This window comes from Varanus komodoensis, unplaced genomic scaffold (genome assembly GCF_004798865.1).
Source record: "Varanus komodoensis strain SLA01 unplaced genomic scaffold, ASM479886v1 scaffold12, whole genome shotgun sequence".
Lineage (NCBI taxonomy): Eukaryota > Metazoa > Chordata > Lepidosauria > Squamata > Varanidae > Varanus > Varanus komodoensis.
Window position 1 is genome coordinate 27,132,703 of NW_025335349.1, and position 21,564 is coordinate 27,154,266.

A 21,564-nucleotide genomic window follows, 5' to 3' on the forward strand; every position below is an offset into this window, starting at 1 on the left:
CCTGAAATGTTAAAGTCAAACTATATTTTATAACTCTATGATAAAGTTAAAAGATGATCAGATGTTTTCTTTTTTCTTTTTTTATTTTCTTAACATAACCAAATACATGAAGACAATATAAAATGGAACAACCTAAAATTAACAAAGCAAAATAAAATGAGCAAAGTAAGCAAAGTTGCCAAGGGAATTTTAAACAAGTGCAACCTATACATTCAATCCCCCAAAAGTATCTATCTTCCATCATTTAACATTCTGTGAGAGTTTAACAGAAAAAACAAAATAAAATAAAACATTAACCTATGCAACAACAAATCTTCCTATCACTTCAAGTCATCTACTGCTTTTCTTTTTCTTTTCCAAACTCTCCTCAACTCCCATTAGTCATACTGAGCATATTAACATTTCAATTATCATTGAATTCTTCTAACTATCTTCTGTTTACATAGTTAGTTAACTTTGCCATCACAGTATATTCTGCTAGTCTATGTCTCCATTCTTCAATTGTTGGGGGCTCCAATGATTTCCATTTAGAAGCAATTGTGATTCTTGCGTATACTTGAATAACTGACATTTTTTTGAAAGGATCTCTGGCAGTATATTCAAAAGCATATTCTTGGGACTCATAAGAAACTTAGTCTTGAACATTTTCTGCATTTCCACATGTATCAGTTTCCAAATTTTGTTATTTCACAAATCCACCACATATGATAGAAAGTCCATATAGAAAGTCCACATTTCCATATAAGTAAAAACATTAGGTAATTTACCACTTCTTGCTTTTTTAGAATTATCCTTGTTTGGGTCTATGACTCCATTCATATCACCAATAACCAAAACTACTTCTTCTTGAAAGTCCAATATCAAGTGAAAGAATATTTCACAGAACTTTTCTTTAGTATCATTGGGGCATATACTGTTGCCAATGTAAATATCCTTCCATTCAGTAATCTTATCTTCAGAAAAATAAATCTTCTTTCTGGGTCTTTTAATTCATCTACAACATTTAAACCTTGATTATTAATGTAAATAACATTACATACTTTCTTTCTTTTAAGAATCAGCTGAAGCTTCATATACTTTACCCAGCTGCTTGGGATTCAAAATATGAGCATTTTTTCTTTATATGAGTTCCTTGAATACATATACCTATTCTCTGCTTTTTAAATAAATTAAAATCTTTAGTTCACTTAGGAGAGTTATCCCATTAATGTTGATAGATAAAATCTTCATTTTGCCTCTATTATTCAATTTAAAGAGCTCTAATAGTTATCTTTTTTAGAACTGATCAAAAGGGAAAAAAAGAAAAAAACGCCAACATATGTATTTATTTATTTTATTTATTTAGAAAATTTCTATGCCGCCCCATTCGCCGAAGCCTCGGGGCGGCTCACAAAACATTAAAATATAATACATTAAAAATATAAAACAAATTTACAATATAAAATAAGTCGCCCTGGCCAAAGAATAAAATAAGGAAATAATATTAGCAATTAAAATGACATTTGAATAAAAAGGTCTTCACCTGGCGCTGAAAAACAAATAACGACGGCGTCAGGCAGACCTCTCTAGGGAGCGCATTCCATAGATTGGGCACCACCGCAGAGAAAGCCCTCCTCCGAGTACCTACCCTCCTAATTTCCTTCATGGAGGGTTCCCGGAGAAGGGCCTCTCCCGCAGATCTCAGGGTGCAGGCGGGCATATATGGACGTAAGCGCTCCTTCAGGTAGCCAGGACCCAAGCCGTTTGGGGCTTTATAGGTCATCACCAACACCTTGAATTGGACCTGGACTTCAATGGGAAGCCAGTGAAGCTGACAGAGGACTGGAGTCATGTGAACATAACGCCCAGTCCCCGTCAGCAGCCTGGCAGCTCTATTTTGAACCAACTGAAGTATCCGGACCGTCTTCAAGGGTAGCCCCACGTAGAGCGCATTACAGAAGTCAAGACGGGAAGTCACCAATGCGTGTGTCACTGTCGCCAGGCAGTCATACTCCAGGTAGGGGCGCAGCTGATGGATCAGCCGAAGCTGAAAGAAAGCGCTCCTCGCCACTGCTGTCACCTGAGCTTCCAATGAAAGCTCTGGGACGAGGAGCACTCCCAAGCTGCGGACCTTGTCCCTAAGAGGGAGTGCAACCCCATTCAGGACTAGGTTCAATTCACCCTCTCCGAAGCCTGATCCGCCAACCAACAGGACCTCCGTTTTGTCTGGATTGAGCTTCAGTTTATTGGCCCTCATCCAGCCCATTACCTCAGCCAGGCACCGGTTCAGCACAGCCACTGCCTCACCTGGATTGGTGGAAAACGAGAGGTAGAGCTGGGTATCATCAGCGTACTGATGATTCCGCAGCCCACACCTCCTGATGACCTCTCCCAGCAGTTTCATGTAGATGTTAAACAGCAAAGTGGACAAAATGGACCCCTGCAGTACTCCATGGCATAGCTGCCATGGCGCAGAGCCATAGTCCCCCAGCACCACCTTCTGGAATCGGTCATTGAGATAGGAGTGGAACCACTGCAAAGCAGTGCCTCCGACCCCCAATCCCGCTAGCCTATCCAGGAGGATACCATGGTTGATGGTATCGAAAGCCGCTGAGAGGTCCAGAAGAACCAACAGGGACGCACTCCCCCTATCCTTCTCCCTGCACAGGGCGACCAAGGCAGCTTCAGTACCGTATCCGGGTCTGAAGCCGGACTGAAATGGGTCCAGATAATCAGTTTCATCCAAGAGAGTTGTCCTGCCACCACCCGCTCTAACACCTTGCCCAGAAACGGGATGTTGGCCACTGGTCTATAATTAGTGGCCATCTCTGGATCCAGTGATGCTTTCTTCAGGACCGGTCGGACTACTGCCTCCTTTAAAGGGGCAGGTACCCGACCCTCCCCAGAGAGGCGTTAACCACTTCCAAGATCCAGATCCCAATCCCGTGCTTGGAATTATTTGTTAACCAAGATGGGCAAGGGTCCAATAGGCAAGTGGTGGGACGTACTCGTCCAAGCACCTTGTCCACATCATCAGGCCGCAGTAACTGAAATTCATCCATTAATTTTGGACCAGACGGCAGCATTGGTGTCTCCCCAGAAACTTCTGAGTCACTAGTAGCGTCTAGCTCGTGACGAATCTGAGCGATTTTCTCCCTGAAATGCTTGGCAAAGTCATCACAGCAGGCCTTCGAGGGTGGAACCAGATCTTTCTTAGGACCTGGACGAACCAGGCCTTGCACCACTTGAAAAAGCTCCGCCGGACGGCATTTTGAGGAGGCAATGGAAACGGAAAAGAAATTCTTTTTTGCCGCCCTCACAGCTACAGCATAGGCCCGATAATGGTCTCTCAAGTGTGTTTGGTCAGATTCATCCCGTGATCTCCTCCACCTACGCTCTAGCCGTCTCCCAGCCTGCTTCATCACCCGCAATTCAGGTGTATACCAGGGGGAAGCTTCTACTCCCAAGTAATTCCTCTAAGTCATTTTTTTCTTTTCTCTTCCTTCTCCAAATATCCAGCTTCCACATTCCTTCATTGTTGTAAATAAACTCACAATTCGACAAAAAAACCCTAAAGCAGAAAAGAAAGTAAGAGGGGCCAAAAGTAGTTTGAGAGAGAGAGAGAGCAAGAGAAAGGAAAAAAAACCTGCATAAAGATAGAAGCAAGAAACAGAAATAGATAAAATCAATAGCCTTCTATAATATTATACTTATTAGTCTGTTTCTATTAAAATATTAGTAAAAGTTAGTATTGCTATACAAAAGGCATTGTTCAAAGATGACTTCCCTATCAGGGAACTCTGACTTTATTCCAGATCCAGCAGGAGGCAAAGATAGTCTTCAAATCAATTTATTATTTTGTTAATAATAATAATTTTGGCTGGAGATATTGTGCCAGCCTTGTTTTCATAGTGAGGGGCTTTAGCTTCCATTTTCTCCAAGCCCAACAGATGACAGTAATATCAATGCCTCACAGCTTTATTCTCTCAAAGTCAAAAGCAAGGAGATCAAAAAGAACCAGGAATAATCATAGCCTCCCCAAATCCAAACTCCAACCAAAGCCATCAAAGAGAAGTAGTTGTTCTTTGCAGCAAATCATGTAATAAATCAGTTCAAAAACGGCAACAAAATATCTCCCACCTCAAGCAGCTGGCTACTCCCCCCTCCCCCAAAATGGTGACAGAGAAAGGAAGACAGCTACCTGCTCCATTACAGCGAATCCCCAGTCAAGGTCAGTTTGCAATGTCCATAATCTATCTCTTGAATAATATCAAACAATTTTTCAAATTAAAGCCTGAATTCAGTTCAAGCAAGGTGTTGAGAAAGTATCCATTTCAAAGTCCTTCCCAAATACTTAAACAGAAATGCCTTAAAAAAAGAATCTCAGCCACAAGTCTTAGCTGACCAGAGAGCACAATTATCCTTCCTCTCCATTAAAAGGCCACAAAATGAACACATATCTATCTCTAGCTGTATTCTCATGCAAGGTCAATTTCTTAGTTCTAAAACAGAAACATTAAACAGCCTTGGAAGTGAGACGTCGTTAATCATCTGACCATCTCTTTCAGAATTCCTTCAAAATATGCAAATAAAAAATGCCTTGAAAGTCTAAATTGCAGCAAATTGGAATATTATTCCCTTGGCAGAAAATAAAATGAAATGAAAAGAAGCAATCCAATTACTGAAAAAGAGGGGAAAAGGACAAGAAAAAAAAAAAGTATGTGTAGGGAAGGCTTATTCCAACTTACCTTATCCAGCCATTTCATTGTTTCCAGAGCTGTAGACTGAAAGTCTTCATGCTCACCTGCCAATTAGAGAGGTAAGGAACCTCTCAGGAGATGATTTATAACTGTCTTTAGCAAGATAATTAACAGAGCGGCAAATGCCGTTGTAATTCAGGCTGCTATCTCCCCAGAAGTCTCCAGATGTTTTCCTTTGATGTAGCGTTTTTCTCCCCACACTTCTAGGTGGGAAATGAAGAATCCCAAATGTGGACCGTCAGTGATCTGTGTGAGTAGAATGTTGAATGCCCAACCAACAAAGATGGATCCAAAGGTAATAAATAAATAAATAAATAAATAATCACATTAAACACATGAAATAAAACGTAAGTTAGAAAGAATATTGGCTTAGGTCTTTGCTGACAGCAATTCTTTGCAGGTAGGCAAGCTGCAGCCTAAACATGCTTGAAAGCGAGCAGAAGGGTGAACCTGTCATTTGACTCTTGAAAATATAAAAAAGGGCTTGTCCAGAGCATCCAGAAACTGGACATTGTCTGAAAGAATTTAAAGTTACAAGTCTGTGGTGCTAACATACCTTCTCTTTGGATCAGAGGAATTTCATGGGACACTATAACTTTTGAGTACATCATATAGAAACAGAGAAAAAAGTTGCATAAGCATCCTTGACCACAGTCTACAGATGCCCCCTTTCCTCTTGGGTGACAACCCTAGTGCCCCCATGCTTCTTTCTTTGTATTACAGGTGCTAGGGTTCTTGTACTTTAGGTGAATTAATCAATACCCCTTGTTTGCCTGGCCTCTTTCTCTCCCTGTCCCTTGTCCCCACCCTCACCATGGCATTGGGAGGGGTGCCCAGGGTGAATGTCAGCTTGCAGGGCTGCAGGAGACTGAGGCAATCTTCTCAGAGGTCCTTGGCAGCAGTGGTGGCGGTGATGACAGCAAAGCAGGCATGGATGGTCTTGGGTGCTGCCTGGCTTAAGCAGTCCTGCTGGAAGGAAGGCCCTGGCTCAGCATGCTACAACTGTGTCACAGCTTGCCTGGCCTCTCCCTCTAACCCCACTCTGACCAGGGCATCGGGAGGGGGAACTGTGGTGGACAGCAGCATGCAAGGCTGTGCAGGGGAGGCAGGCTCCTCAGCAGTCCTATTTTCCAAACTTTTGCCCTTTTCTTTGTATCTATCTATCTATCTATCTATCTATCTATCTATCTATCTATCTTTTCTATACCGTCCTGTACCAGATAGTCTTGGGACGGTCTTACAATAAAACAAAGTAAAGCACAGCATCAGTTCTGTAATCGATAACAGACAAGTTCCATTCCTGAAAACATCCTTGAGTTAAACTTGTATGTAAGTCAGATCACATGAGTAAGCCAAATGTTTGTCTTAGTATATGTATATATTTTAACTTTCTATGCATATATAATATTTAAGAAACACTTCAATATTTGCTAAAACATCTTAAACACAATATAACATTGTAATAATTATAATAATAATATAATAAGGTAACTACAGGTACTGAAGAGAATCTGTATGTATGTATGTAGGTATACAGTATTGTAAAAAATATTTAGAAACAGTTCTTAAAACAGTTTAGAACATTCTTGAGGTAACATTAACTGATGATGATGGAAATGGACCTGGTGCTAGAGGATCAGGGTTTGATTGTGCTGCTGGTGGGTGGGGGCAGGTTCCAGCTGGATTTGCTTTCTTGAAGTAAGCCTAAAAGGTTGCTGTACAGCCATTTTCTTTATCCCATCATAAATGACCTTGTAGCAGCTGAGGACCTGGTTAGAAGGGCAAATGTTACAGAAAAACCAAAGGGGAACCACGCACTCTACATGTGCCCCAAAACACACTGGTTATACTTGTGAGAAGTAGAAGATTACTGTGACTAACAAACTAGAACAGGTAAAGCTATGGATCACTTAGTGATTAATAAAGGTATTGTGATTAACGGGCCAGAACAGGTAAAGCTATACAGATCACTTAATGATTAATAAAGTTATTGTGATTAACACAAACTAATAGACTACAAGATGTAATTGGTAGACATGGCATTAAACTTTTGAACTTAGAACGCAAAGTACGGCTGCGTAATTAGCTAATGCATATTAATGATGCCTCCAACTATGACTCAGAGGGTTATTAACATGAACATGGAACGTATGAGCAGGTGGGGGTAACATACCAAGGAGTAGCATGATGAAGGCGGACAGAGAAGAGTGTGAACTCCCAGTATCCCAGCCAATGGGAGAAAGGAGGTGGGGACTTTGTGTGTGAGTAGGGAATAAGAGGCCGTGTAAACTGCTCCTCCAGTGCACTACCTTTGGGGTGAGTGCCCCGTCTGGCCAGAACGTATTAAACCGTTGCTGCTTGGTACTTTGCCTCCCGTATCGTCATTGCTTGGATTTCATTCCTTACATCCTCAAGCCCACATTGTTAAAGGAAAAGCCATCAGTACTTTATCACTAGTGAACTATTGCACATCTCCTAATATGTCACATAATATTTTACAGATATCCTTAACAATCTCTAGGGAGTATCTCCATCTCTACAAAAAGTCGTGAATTTCTCTGGGAACGACGCAGCAGGTGTTGTCAAACTCCTCCCTAGTTCCCTAGAATTATTCTCGACTATTTGTAGAGATAGTCATATAGGGTTTCTGGCAGTCCGTGGTTTCGTTAAGTACGGGTTGTTTGCATCCCGGGGACTTCCTATAATTCGTCTAATAACCGCTGCTACCCCTTTTATCTCACTGCCCGTCTACATCTTTCCACCACCCCCGAGGGGGCGATTCTGCCCACTTTGGAAATCACTGGTCTACAATTCACTCTGCCTGGATTTCCCGTCACGGCAGTGGGCTTGTACCCCATGTAATGCGGGACAATTAAATAAGAAGCGGGGGTTCTGGGATGTTAGCAGTACTACTAGAGACATAATTCTGACCAACACTTCCATTTACATCTCGCAGAGATGTGTGCAACCGGGGTAGCCGTTTCGCGAGCGACAGTAACTACGCAAATCGCCACATGAACAGCTTCATTCTAAAATGCCACTAAAATTGGGGCAGGATAATACCCACCGTCATGAGATCGGTCTCATCATTACATGAGCCTCACGCATGGGCACGCAACGTATTATCCACTTCTACAGTGCTTGCAGACTTCAGCGGCTTCGTATGCGCAGGCGCATTGCGCCCCGCGGCTCTGGCGGCGTGAAGGCCCCTAGGCGGCTCGTCTCTGTTCTGACAGTGCACGGCTCTCAGCACACCGTGGAGGGCGTGGGACGCGTCGCTTACCGTTTCCAGAAAGCAGGGAGGCCACGACATTGAGCGGGGCTTCACCCAGCAGCACCAACAATGCCAAAAACGAAGCAGAAAGAGGCCGCATCCTCCGTCGAGGAAACAAAATGGCGGCCTTCCCTCTCTTTTTTTCCCCTGCGCTCGCCCGCGTGACGCTGAGCTCCTTGTGGACACGATTCCACGTCTTCTCCCGCGTCCGCCTAAGTCCTCTCCCTTCCGCTAGCGAGGCTGGGGCTGCAGCCGGCTGAGCAGCGCGCGGGAGGTGGGCAGCCTGAATGCCGGGCGCAATCTCCCCCTGGGCACGCCGAAGTGGATAGTGATTATTTCTACGTATACCGCTGTACTGTCAACTGGAAAGGCACATACGGGCATAAGCCTTTTAATTATTCCGTTTCTGACTCGTCTAATTTCGATTTTCACGGGGGGTTGATCTACCCTGCAATCGACTTATCATCCAGGGCTAACATTAGTTTGCAATTCGTTTATTTGCTGTGTGAGGCTTTAAGAGGAAAACTTCGTATTCGGGACTGAAATGTACAGGTCAATACTGTAGTGTTTACTTTGAGTATTCCAAGTCATATTTTTTTTCTTAACTGTTCGCTTCTGTTTAGTTTTAAAATTTAAATCTTTTTCCTAATAAAAATCTGATAAGCACAAATAATGGCCATAAAAACACAGTTTATTCTTGTGTTTATTTCAGAGCAATGGAAAGATTTTGGGGGAGGTGTTGGGGAAAATGATATGTATTGTACAGTCTTAAAGAGGGTGTGTTTTTTTTAAATCAAAGCATGAACACTGGGCTTTTTGATGGTATACTTTCCAGAAGGGTACTTTTGCAGCAGAAAGGTGAAAGACTGGTAAGGCAGCTTAGAGACTAACACATGTATTCTACTATAATCATTCATAAAAATGCTCTGAAGTGGACAATGGCCACAAAATCTTATGTCAGAATGTTAGGCTTTAAGGCAAGCAACCATTTGGGCCTGTGGGAATAGTCTACAGTGAGAACTGTCTTGAGCACCACCACCAGATGAAACTAGTCTCCATCTGCCTACTATTTTCATTTTGTAAGAAAGTATCTGAACGCTGAGCCAGAGGCCTTCATGAAGACATATGAGAGCAGCTAGAGGTCCTCACCTTGCTTTGAAGGATCTCAGCTGCTAGTAAGAAAATTTGTTAAAGAAAAAAGCTGTAGGGTAACTCGGTAGGCACCCATTTGTCCAAGGCTGCTCTGGTGCTCATGGACACTCTTTTACCTAACCATGGTTTAGGTACAGAATTCTGTTTTCCAAAGAATACCCTTGAGCTTTTCCATCACACAAGTGAGCACGTGTGTAAACAAGATCAATTCACGTACGTGCATTTTATAAAAAACATTCCCCTGCCCCATTCCATATCTCTTCATTGCCTTAGGTCTGGGAAAGACAGACTGTATGTCAAAGCACAGTTCAAGACATGGCATCAGCATGCAGAATGATAGGGCAAGGGGTCAGTTCCCCAGAGAACTCACTTTGGCTAAGATGGGTACCAGTGTGTTTTTTAAAAAGTACAAAAACAACTTTTACAGACCGAACACTGAGTAGAGGAAGTCCTGGACTGCATGATTGCTTAAACAGGTGGCTCCTCTGACTTAAATGATGCTGGGACCCTGTCCCCAATTTAGTATCCTCAGAGGCACAGAGTGGCAAAAGGAGGGGGCAGCTGTAAGTCTATCTCCTCTTGGTGCCAGGCCCAACTTTACGGTTAGCACATGGCCTATGCCTGGCTCTACCTCCCTCTCCCCCACCATAATGTTAGCTCAATGCTATATGAAGTGCCAGGGGACTGCAATGAGAACCCTCTGTATTCTGTCAGTACTATTGCTCCTTTCACCTCGACATAGCATCGCCCCAACCACTTCAGCTCCTACCAACCAAAAAGTTAAGCCAAGCCAAAACCCTCCACTCCTAATGAGCATACTTCTGAGTAGATGCACAGTATTGCACTGCAACTCTTATTTATAGAACCTCACATTTGTCTCTGATACCATCAGTTTGGATTCAAGAACTGAAGAAATTAAACCAGAAAGTCAACAATATTTTTATTTAATAGCAAAATGTTTTATTTTTAAAATCTATAATATGACAACAGTTTGCATCTGTTACATACATAGCTTCTCTATAAATTACAGAAGGAATACACACTTTCTTGGATGGGGATAAAATAATAGATGACAATGCCTATGCACTGGTAAAATGATCATTTTTGTTAAAGATTTGTAAGAGGAAGTAATAAATATAACAAGCAATCTGAGATAATTCTAGTATAATGGAACAAGAATTGGCTTTTTATATGACAAGATGGAACACAGTCAAAAAGAGCAGAACACAATGAATGCTCAACCTTGTGGTGTTGTTATATAGAGCAACATGCGAATTTATCCAATGTCTGTAATTAGCTATATCTACATAGACTCCTGGCTGCTTTGGCCGACCACAGCCAATGCCATAACTTGTGATTCCTATGAGATAATGTTTTTTGTCATTTGGGAACTGGCACATAAGAGGACCACCACTGTCTCCCTGGAAAATGAAAACAATAAAGAAAACTATTTCAGTGTTTCTTGTGACATTTTTATCTTTTAGCATGCAACAAGATTGTTATCAGTTATACCTCTCATATATCATCAGAAGATGATACCAGCTGCCAAGAAATAGGAATAAACTTGAATACTAGATAATACTGCTTGAATTGAACTCAGGTTGGTCACTTACAAAATCTAATACTGGCTATTCTAGGAATTCAGGAACAACAGGCATACAATGAATATTAAGTTACAGTTCCAACAATACAAGACATTCTGATGTTGGCTATCATACCACAACATTAAGTGCACGGGTACCAAATTTTCCTTTATTTATTTAAAAACTTTTGTATTTTGTCCCATTACAGATGTCTCGGGACTGTTCACAACAACAATAAAATAGAATAAAAATAAAAGTAGGAGCAGCACAGCATCCAGTATTAAGTGTAAAACCACAGATTAAAACAAATTAGAAATTAAAATAGTGGGAGAATAAAAAGGTCTTTGCCTGGCACCAAAAGGAAAGAAGCATTGGCACCGGGCGAGCCTCTGTGGGGAGTGTGTTCCAGTCAGGGTGCCACCGCAGAGAAGGGCCTCCTCCAGGTAGCCACCCTCCTAATCTCTTTTAAGGAGGGCTCCTGGAGGAGGACCTCTGCTTCAGATCTCAAGGGGCAGAAAGGTACATAGGGAAGAAGGTGCTCCTTCAGGTATCCAGGACCCAAGCCTATTTTTTAAAAAAATATACCCTACTTAAATGACTTGAAACTCATGACTCACAGCTACTGATACAATGAGGCAATTAAGAGGGGGTTTAAATTGTGTTGATAGGCCTTGCATCAGCTCAACCTTTATTACACACATGAAATTACTGTTTTGCTTAAATTTTACACCAATTATCTTCCCAAACTGGAGGAAGCTTATTATGTTAATCATCTAGCTAGCGCAAATTGTGCTAACTGGGGGATTCCACAAGTGGCATCCATGGGGACCTCCTACAGCACTCATAAAGTTCTCCACTCTGCCGTCTTTAAAAATAACCTCACAATATTAGAATAATCTTCCTTCTTTTTCTAGCCTCAAGTCTTGCACATTCCCTTCTACTCCTTTGCTTTGCTATTTCCCTCTTCCGCTCAACTCCTAGCTTTCATATTCCAACCACCTTTTTTTATCTGTTTGTCTCCTGGCTTCTGGCCTCTCCCCTCTACTCATTTGTCCTACTATTCCCCTCTTCCTCCTAGCCATTAGCATCACTGCCCCCCACCCCACCATCCTTCTTTGGCTCACTCATGAATAGTCAGGCTTCAAAGCAGCTGCTATTATATGACTCAGCACTAGTCTGACCTCATCTGGATTCCTGTATCCAGTTCTGGACACCTAAATTTAAAAAGGATGAAGAAAAGCTAGAAAGGGTACAGAGGAAGGCAACAAGGATGATTTAGAGACTGAAGGCAAAGCCCTATAAGGAAAGATTGAGAGAACTGGCTTCAGGAAGAGAAGACTAGGGGAGATATGATATTCTACAAGTATCTGAAAGGCTGTCACAAACAGGAATAAGATCTCTTCTTGTTCATTTCAGAATGTAGGGCACGGAATAACAGACTCAAGTGAAAAGAACCAGATTTAGACTAGACACCAGGAAGCACTTCCCAACTGTCACAGCAGTATGACAATGGAACCTATTATCTGTGGAAGTTGAGGGTTTTCCCTTGCTGGAGACATTCAAAAAGTGTCTGGACAGTCATCTCATGGGATGGAGTAAATTGATGTCCTGCAACAGTAGGGGGTTGGACCCAATGGCCTTTTGGCCACTTCAAACTCAAGTATTTTATGATTCTGTGACTAGCCACATCCTCCATAGGAACCATTTTGTGGTGGTGTCCACAGTATTTTCTTTCATTCCCAAATGTCCATGTCCCAATTGCTTTGATGCTACTGAGATTTGTTATTAGTTAACATAATTTAACACAGGAAACAAAAAACTTCTTTTGGCAACTGTTTTTGAAATAGAATTACCTGGCAACTATCAACATGTCCAGTTTCAGAGCCAGCACAAAGATTATTTCTTGACACTGCCCCTGCATACCAGTCATATCTATTACAGATTTTTAGTGGAATAATTCTTATTTGAGCTTCATGTAATATATAAGTGCCTACACCTGTAAAGAAAACACAAACCCTCAGGTAAAGTTTGAGCTGTGGACAGAACTCCATCTATCCTTGAATGAGCCCCTTCATCTTTCCAGAGGTGCAACCATTTAATCAGCAGTCTGAGTGGCTGCATGCAAAGACACACAGAGTTCAAACATCACTGTGGTTAGGATCACAGCACATGCATGGCAGTGCATTAAGCTGTCAATGCAAAGGCTATGCCAGGCTTAGCAAACATCTAGCATAACTAACTCAGCTTAATCAGTCCATTTGTTTTGGCCACGAGTTATAATCAAATCTATATGCAGTTCAGGCAGTTTACAAATTTAAAGGCTGATCAGGTTTTACTTTTGCCAGAGTAAAAGCCTGAGATACTACTTGATCTCTGGTCACTTCCAAATTTGTTTTGACAATGAAAGGTTTTTTTTTTGTAGAATTCCCAGTGTCCATAAATTTTTAGTTTTTAAAAAATGTTTATATCTTCACATAAGTCCCTCTAATAATTTACTATGTATATATTGAGATAAAAAGTCTATCAAGTGAATTGTGCAATCAAACTTGTGCACAATTTGCTCTAGCTAGATGATTAATATACACAGCCCAGACTGCGAGTGTTACACATCTATAATGCAAAAATGAACTGAGACCTTTTCTCTACACTAACTTTTCTAGGTGAAATTCTAAAACAGAAGAAACAGACATTATCTGTACATCACAGTTCCATTTGTTCACATATGTAAAGTGTTCAAAAGATTAGATTTCTAGAGTGCTTCCAAAGAAACAACTCCTACTATTACTGATCAAAGGACATACTCAAGCTGTTCCGTATTTTCATCTTAATGATTTTTTAAGGGAAAAGGCAGCAGCAACATTGGGAAAAGTACCTGATGGTAGCAAGTAACTGGTTAATTAATGCTTAGTTTACCACAGAGCATGCTGAACATGTTCCTCGGGTGTTTTACATATTTAGTCTCTAACCTGAGGTTGCTACATGATGTCTAAGCCTGGATACTATAGGTTAAGTAATTTACAGTTTGTAGTAAGTTTGGGTCAGCCCTAGTATGCAAACTGGCTGTGACAGACCATGGGTAAACCTATGATTTGCGGCTGTTACCTGTAAACAGGCTTCATGAATGGCAAGTTTCAAGTGGAAGATAACATGTTCCCCTTAAAATTCCATGAATGAGGCATGGGACTGCACAATAAAGGCTGGATGACTGCCCAATAAAACTGCATCTGGAAGCAATCCATTTCTTTTTATTAAATATTTAAAATACAGTAAATTTTCAAAGAGTTATACTTTGAAAGAGTTCATTGCCAATCAATTTGAGGGATTAAACAGCAAAAATGGGTAAAGATGGAAAAACTCCCTTAACCTTTTAAGTTTGCTTCCAAGCAAACATAATGAGTCAGAGCCAGTTCACACATTATTCTGTTTAGGTCTATACTTTAAATGTACAGTTAATAATATAAAGTACAGATACACCAAATGTGTGCACCATCAGGTGTATCTAGTAGAAAACTACTCAATAGGCACTTGTGGACCTCCTTGGGTTTCCTTGTTATGTGAAAGAGTTCCAGATGTACTCACTTTGAGATCATTAAGCTATTTCTCACTTTTAATAATATATTAGTTGAAGAGAAAAAATAAAGATTTACCATTCTCATTTTTCAATCCCCATCCACTTATGTAACATGGAGTCCCATCAGTCAGGAGAAGAGAAGTGTTAGGTAAGCAGATAGGCTGAATATAGTCATTATATATGACAGGCTTGCTTAGCTTAAACAAGGCAACATCATTTTCTAAAGTTTTTTTGTTGAACTTAGAGTGGATCATGATAGCCCTAACCCGGCTCTGCACAGTATGAGACTCATGCAAGTAAAGATGATGCAAGCCAATCACAGCCTTCCAAATCTCTGGCTTCCTAGGACAGAATAAAAATCCCTTTAAGAACCAATAATTATGATAGAATTGCAACTTCTGAGAAGTGAGTCTTCTATCTTGCTTCAGCCAGTTTGAAGAGCATGAAGCCAAACTCAGGTCTAGCAATAAGAAAATGGCAATGTTTTACATGCATTTTATTAATAGGAATAAACAACTATAACTGGCAAAACAATTATGTCCATGTAGATATATAACAAAGTAACATTTGTCAGAGTAAGTTCAAAGTAAGTGCAACAGTCATATCATATCAACTTTTATGGTAATGGAGAGTGCAGTGCAGTGGCTTTCAAACAAAACTAATAAATAAATAATAAAATAAATTCAAGAATTCTCCACCACCAACTGTTTTGTAATCCTTTTATGGAACTCTCCTACATAAACATACTAACATATGTTTTAATTTACATCATTTAGAAGGAGAGTGAACTGATGATGGCAATTAACCAACATGAAAATTCTGTACAGAATTGAGAAGAACAGTAAGCAATTATTTTCTGAAATTGAGGTATGGTCACCAAGGCAGAGCATCTAGTGCAGCAGCAACCACAAATATGAAGGCCAGAATCCTAAAAACTGCAAAAGCAAATGTACTTGTTCACCTGGTTTCTGTTTCTTCATCTCAGTCTGAGTGGAAACACAAAAGCAGTTTGTGATTCTGCATGGGAGCTTGCTGTTCAAAGGAAAGAAACCCACTGGGCATGCCACACGTTTACACACAGATCAAGGATGCCATAATTTGAATGAGGAAGGAGATAAATACTCTTATTTCTATACAAAATAGTCAAAATTTAGAGCTTTGGGGCTGTGATTCCTGAAGAGATGCTGCTTCATGTTGCATGGCATCCTTAAAAAAACAAAACAAAACAAAACTGAGTGAAGTTGTGTAATTAGTCTCTGGTTCAGCATGGGAGCCTACTGTTCAAAGGAAAGTATCCCAGAGGGCATATATACAGTTCCTCCCAAACTATGGAAGCCTCAGTTTGATTGAGGAAAGAGAGAAATTCTTGCATCCACTAAAAAGCATTGGATAATCTTTCATGCTACTATATGTTTTAGGAACTGAAAACTACTGCAAAAAGTACAGGATCTTATACACAGTTTTGTCATAGTAAAAGCTTATTCCATAATAAATTGGTTAGTCCTTAATGCACATTAGAGTCTATGAGTTCAAGCCACATCATTCTCCATAGTTACATGTTAGTTACAGAAGTTACATCATACTGCAGCAGAGGCTCAGTCCTTCCTTCCATGTCTCCTACCAACTGCTAGCTCTGAGGGCAACACTTCCAACCTTGGAGCATGGGAAGAACTGTGCTGGCTGTGATGACAGAGGGTGAACCCTCTGAATTCATTTCTGAAGTCCAAGCTGGGACTCCAAATTTTGCTATAGGTGCTTAGACTCTGTCTAGGCATAGGATTTTGCCTACGAAATTCAGCTGAAGAATTCAGCCTTTGGTCCTGTCCTCTCTGCCTATTATGTTCTTGTTGGAGGCAATCTAGTGTTTGATTTCAAAATATTCACCTTAATGCAAATAGAAGGAAAGTATTCTACTGGCTTCTGGAGGTGGGGAAAAGAAGAAAGTGGGCACACCCAATTTTTCTGTATCTGTGCAGAAGTTCTAATTTTATCTGAGAAACTTGTTCCCTAGTAAAAATTGACAGATACCTCAAATGCAGAATATAATCACAAACTACTCCTCCTGGTCTGGCAAAGCAGATCAAGGGAGATAGTAGATTCAGAAACAGATTTACAAAAAAGGAACATATAGATTTCCAAATTCAGCCAATGCATGTTGATTTTATACTTTTCTCAGACCAGAAATTGACAAACAAAATCTAGATTTGAAGGATACGTACAACTTTTCTTTAATGCAGTGTGCAGCTGTTAGCACTGAATTGTTATTAATTAATGATCCGCCACATACATGGAGATATCTTAGACCTATACCAAGACGGTAAATTTGAAGACTAATTTGCCATGGCCATGCTCCAAGCTGTGCTTCATATCCTCCTACAATCCGAGCCCCTGTTTTTAGCTTATCTACAGCAGGCCTTGTTCCACAGTCTAAAAAAAGAAACACAATTATATTGTGAAGTGTAATATTTGTGAACATTCCATAAATACAGTCAACATACAGCATTGATAATTGATGCTAAGAACCATTGCTTTAATCTAATCAGCTTGATGTAGCACTTACTGGACCATCTTCTGTTGCATAGATTATACATGCCTGAAGCACTATCAGCTCCAACTTCCTTAATGTCAGAAGTTGTATGCTATTTATTTAGGCTATCAAACACCTAAATGTACAAGATGAATACCAATGACAGAAGGATAGTTTAACCCCTCTCTGAGGTTGCTTTCCCAGTTCTCAGCTGGTGCAGTTCTTTCCATGAAGACTGCAAAGGGCCAGGGGAGTAGGATAGGAGCTCCACTTCCCAGCTCTGAGGTCACAGCATGTCTCCAACCTTGGAGCTGGGATCTAGAATATCCCACAATGTCTAGTGATGATATTGTTTGCCAACTGGCACCTAAATAACAACAGTATAGAGGACAGCCAGCTCTAACACAAGCAAGTTCCACAGCAGGGACATCACATTGATCTACTTTAAATGCTGGGGTGGTCAGTATGGCAAAAATCAATCCTTTGAACCCCTGGATTCTAAGCCATTTAAGGCTTCATACACTAGTGCTAACTCCTTGTATTGGACCTGGTAGCTCACTGACAAATACTGCAGAGTTTTCAAAACTGATGTGATACACTCACATCTCACTGCTGTCAGTACAAGATCAATAGAATTCTGCACTAGTTGAGCTTCAAGGGAAACCATAAAGACATTGCAATAGTCCAGTTAGGAAATGATCAGACCATAGTCTCGTGCGGCAAAGCCAATTCAATCCTAGAACAGCCATGGCTGCTGAGCAAATCATAGCTGGCCAAAAATACTCCATGTCATGGAGGCCACCTGGGTCTCCACTGAGAGCTTTGGATAAAAGAATCCTCGTGGACTATGTACCTACTCCACTGAGGTGATTGCTACCCATCCTCCGCAGGCCATGCAGTTAATACCTAGACACAGGAACTAACATTCACAGATTGTCTATCTTGCTGGGATTTAGCTTCAGTTTATTAATCTGCATCCAGTCCTAACCTGATTCCCGGCATCAGTCCAGCACTTACTCCCTCTCTCCTGATTCAGATGGAATGAAGACGCAGAGCTGGGTAACACAGCGCTTGCCTCACCCCTGCCCCCCCCCCGACGATTTTACAGAGATGTCAGAATGGATCCTTGTGGAACCCACCCCCCAACATAACTGCCATGAGGTTTAACAGAAATATCTTGGTGTTAATATGTGCAACATGGTTGGCATGAAGCTGTGTCTGGTCACATTAGATAAAGCTTTAAGCCACCTGCACTCCAGCAAGAGTCTAGTCCATTTTCTAGCTCAGAGGACGTTGGAAAACCAAGGAATCTTCCAGCTATCAATTCAGATGGAGTAACCCTGTGCTGGTAGAGTTATACATCTCACTGCTCTATAGTAAGAAAAGGATGTTGACAGGAGTAGCAGTTATATCAGCCAAAGAATCCTCCAAAGCTATTAAGAATCCTTTGGATTCCTTGAGTACCTGGTGAAAGATCAATCAATCCTATTTATTTATTTTAATGATCATTAATAAAATCATCGCAAATATTATCAAGATCCTTCAACACAACAGATGGGTGATATGCCTTGTGAAAGAGCAAGACAGTTGAGTTCAGTCTTCCTTTTCTCATCCAGATGCTTTCCTGCAATGCCGTTTATTGCAATGGCTATACTATAAATAGTATATGGCTTTGTAATAGTAATGGCTTGTTAAGGAGAGGTGAAAAGCTGGCTGGAGGAGGCTTTGGGGTGGCATTTCCTGCTTCTAGCCCTCTTGCATCAAAAAGAACTACGTCTCCAAATACTTTCTAAGAAAATTGAGCTTTAAGTGAGTGCCAGAATCTATGAAACTTCCCACAGTTCACAAGTGGAATATATGAGTACAACAGCAGAGGGCAAAATACAGAGCTCCATAGACTCCTAGCAGAGATAGCAGAGGAAGAATTTCCCTGTATACATCACACACATACAGAGGTGGGGTATGGGGTGAAAACAGTGCATTGCAATGCAGGGATTTTATAACCAACCATCTCTCATGCTGCAGTTGGACTATACAACATGGTTGTGGTATATTATTCTCACAGTGTAATCCCAGACCTGCAACAGTGGAATGGCAGCATTAAAAATATTATATTGGTTGTTTACTACCTCTCAGCTTAAGTTTGGCACAAGTCATGGAATAAATGGGCGGACCCTCTTAGGATCACTAGCTGGTTAAAGAACAGAAGACAGGAATAAATGGCAACTTCTGCCAATGCAAAGATGTAACCAGTGCAATCCTACAGGATTCTGTATTAGGACCAGTGCTTTTCATCCTATTCATAAATGATCTGGGATTAGGAGTAAGTAGTGAAGTGGCCGAGTTTGCTGATGACACTATACTTTTTAGGGTGGTTAAAACCAAAAGGGATTGTGGGGAGCTCCAAAGGGATCTCTCCAATCTGGGATAAATGGATATCAAAATGGCAAATACACTTCAGTATAAGCAAGCGTAGAGTAATGCATGTTGGTGCAAAATATCCTAACTTCAAGTAATGCATGTTGGTGCAAAACATCCTAACTTCAAGATGGTATCTGAAGCAGAAGTGACTGAGCAAGAAAGGAGTCTTGGGATAATGGTGAACAACTTGATGAAAATGTCAGCCCAGTGTGCAGCTGCTATGAAAAAGGTAAACTCCATGCTAGGCATTAGGAATGGAACTGCCAGCATCTTACTTCCCTTAAACAAATCTTTTGTGCAACCATACCAAAGAATATTGTGTTCAGTTCTGGTCACTTTATCTGAAAATGGACATTATTGACGTGGACAAAGTACAGACAAGAGCAACAAAAATGATCAGTTGGCTGAAGGAGTTCCCCTATGAGGAACAGCTACAATTGGGATTATTCAGTTTAGGAAAAAGGCAGGCAAGCTGAGACAAGACAGAGGTGTTAACATAATGCATGGTGTGCAGAAAGTGGGGAGGGAGACGTAACACCCCCTCTCCCATAACACTCAAACCTGGGGTCATCCCTTTACGTTAATTGGTGGAAGATTTAAGACAGATAAAAGGAAGTACTTCTTCACACAACATATACATTATGTCATTTACTGCCATGGGAAGTGGTGATGGCCACCAATCTGGACAGCTTTTAAAAAATGGACAGATTCATGAAGGAAATGTTCAGTGGCTACTAGCCTTGCAGGCTATGTGTTATCTAGGGGTGGCATGCCTGCAGGCACCAGTTGCTGAGAAGCTTGGGTAACAGGAGGTCTTGTATCCAGCTTGCGGGAAATCCACCTGCCTCGACCTCTTAGAGAAACGCCGGGCGGGTAAGAGCCTAGCGTCCGCTTACTTGGGATAAGATCCCAGTAATCTCAGTGGGATGGACTCGGAGGATCCCCTCTACCACCGAGGCCGTCGGGCCCACCTAGCTTGTTCTTGGAGTAGAAACGCTTCTTATGAACTGCCGAGACAGGGAGGCTTCAGGAGCGTTCCTCCCCGCTCTCCCCGTTTCTACCCCGCTCCACCTCCTGTGCGCAGGCGCACTTCGCTCCGCGGCCTCGCCTGCGTGCCGGCGCTGACTCAACTTGCTTCTTCTAGGTTTCTTCGGCGGTTTCCGTTAGCGAGGCGCACCGGACGTATCGCGGGCAGAAGTCGTGCTCACCGTTGGTACGGAGTAGAGCGGACAGGCTGCTGGATCGGCCTCCACCCAGCAGCGCAAACACCACCAAAGAGGACAAGGATGCGCGGCAGGAACTCCACCGCATCGTCCTTGGAAGAGACAAAAAGGGCGGCTTCTCATCGCTTCCTCCCGCTTGGAAACGGTCACGTGCAACATCACGTGGGGTGGGCGGCTCGGCAAGGCGGCGCGCGGAGGCCACCTCTTCTGGCACGCTCTGGCCTTGACCTCCTGGCCATCATTTGTTACGGGTGGCGTAACACTCGCCTTGCATCTCTTGAGCAAGGAGGCGCTCTTGAAACAGAATTAGGTAGGCTGACGAAAACAGGAGAGAGTGGCGTGCCGGGCAAAACAGGCAGGGAGTGTGCGAGCGTGATGGGCACAACGTTCGAGTTCTCCCAAGGCGAAACGCAGTGACAAAGCAAACAGGGCTCTGAACTGCAACAACGAGGCTGGGTGTAGGAGTAGGACTTGGAAAGGATTTTATCTAGTGGTGCAGCTAGGAAAATTTGTTGTTCCGTACTGTCAAGTCGTCTCCGACTTAGGCGAGCCCTGTCCTTGACAGCCCTGCCCAGCCCTTGCATACTCAAGGCTATGCCTTCCCTTGTGGCCTGGACCCATCTCATAGTTGCTCTTCCTCTTCTTTTGCCTCCCACTTGCACTTCTGACTTCTGCATGCCTCCTCATGATATAGCCAAGGTAGGTCAGCCTCGGACAGCCATTATGGTTCCAGGGAAAGTTCTGGCTTGATTTGCTCTAGGACCCACTTGTTTGCGTTTTGGTGAGTTCACGGTATTCACAAGGCTCTCTTCCAGCACCATGTTTCGGGTGCATTATTTTATATATCACTTCAGTTGCGAAACACACAACTGACATTTCTCCCTGTTCCAGCCACTCTGTGATTTGCAACTTCTTTCTATATTCCTAATTATCAGTGATGTGTTCAAGTCCTTTACTCCAAGTCTTGAGTCAAGTCTCAAGACTTTACTTTCAAGTCCAAGTCGAGTTTCAAGTCATTGCAAGAAATGTTCAAGTCAAGTCTCGAGAGCCAACTTTAATAGAAAAAGGGAGGTG

General features: G+C 41.9%; 2 protein-coding genes across 2 annotated transcripts in view; both read right to left on the reverse strand.

The window, feature by feature from the left end:
* The window catches only part of LOC123019041 (transmembrane protease serine 12-like), a 32,250-nt gene extending 24,198 nt beyond the window's left edge, over positions 1-8,052 (reverse strand). Inside the window, exon 1 of the mRNA XM_044421480.1 lies at positions 7,844-8,052. Coding sequence (XP_044277415.1) covers positions 7,844-8,052 — 209 coding nt within the window. The remainder of the gene's footprint in view (positions 1-7,843) is intronic.
* A 2,109-nt stretch (positions 8,053-10,161) lies between these two features.
* On the reverse strand, positions 10,162-20,589 carry LOC123019271 (transmembrane protease serine 12-like). Its single transcript, XM_044422039.1, has 5 exons — positions 20,476-20,589; positions 16,539-16,746; positions 14,396-14,661; positions 12,602-12,744; positions 10,162-10,586 (listed from the first exon to the last, which is right to left on the reverse strand). Exons 1-5 carry the CDS (start codon positions 20,576-20,578, stop codon positions 10,353-10,355), a joined length of 954 nt encoding a protein of 317 aa, XP_044277974.1. The 5' UTR covers positions 20,579-20,589; the 3' UTR covers positions 10,162-10,352.
* Positions 20,590-21,564: the final 975 nt, after the last annotated feature.

Excerpts from the sequence above, each read along its gene's own strand:
- LOC123019271 (XM_044422039.1), bottom strand. The coding sequence starts at position 20,578 with ATGCGGTGGAGTTCCTGCCGCGCATCCTTGTCCTCTTTGGTGGTGTTT. Across the intron at positions 16,747-20,475 it reads CGCTCTACTCCGTACCAACG|ACTGTGGAACAAGGCCTGCT; the intron begins GTGAGCACGACT and ends TTCTTTTTTTAG. Across the intron at positions 10,587-12,601 it reads GACATGTTGATAGTTGCCAG|GGAGACAGTGGTGGTCCTCT; the intron begins GTAATTCTATTT and ends TTCATTTTCCAG.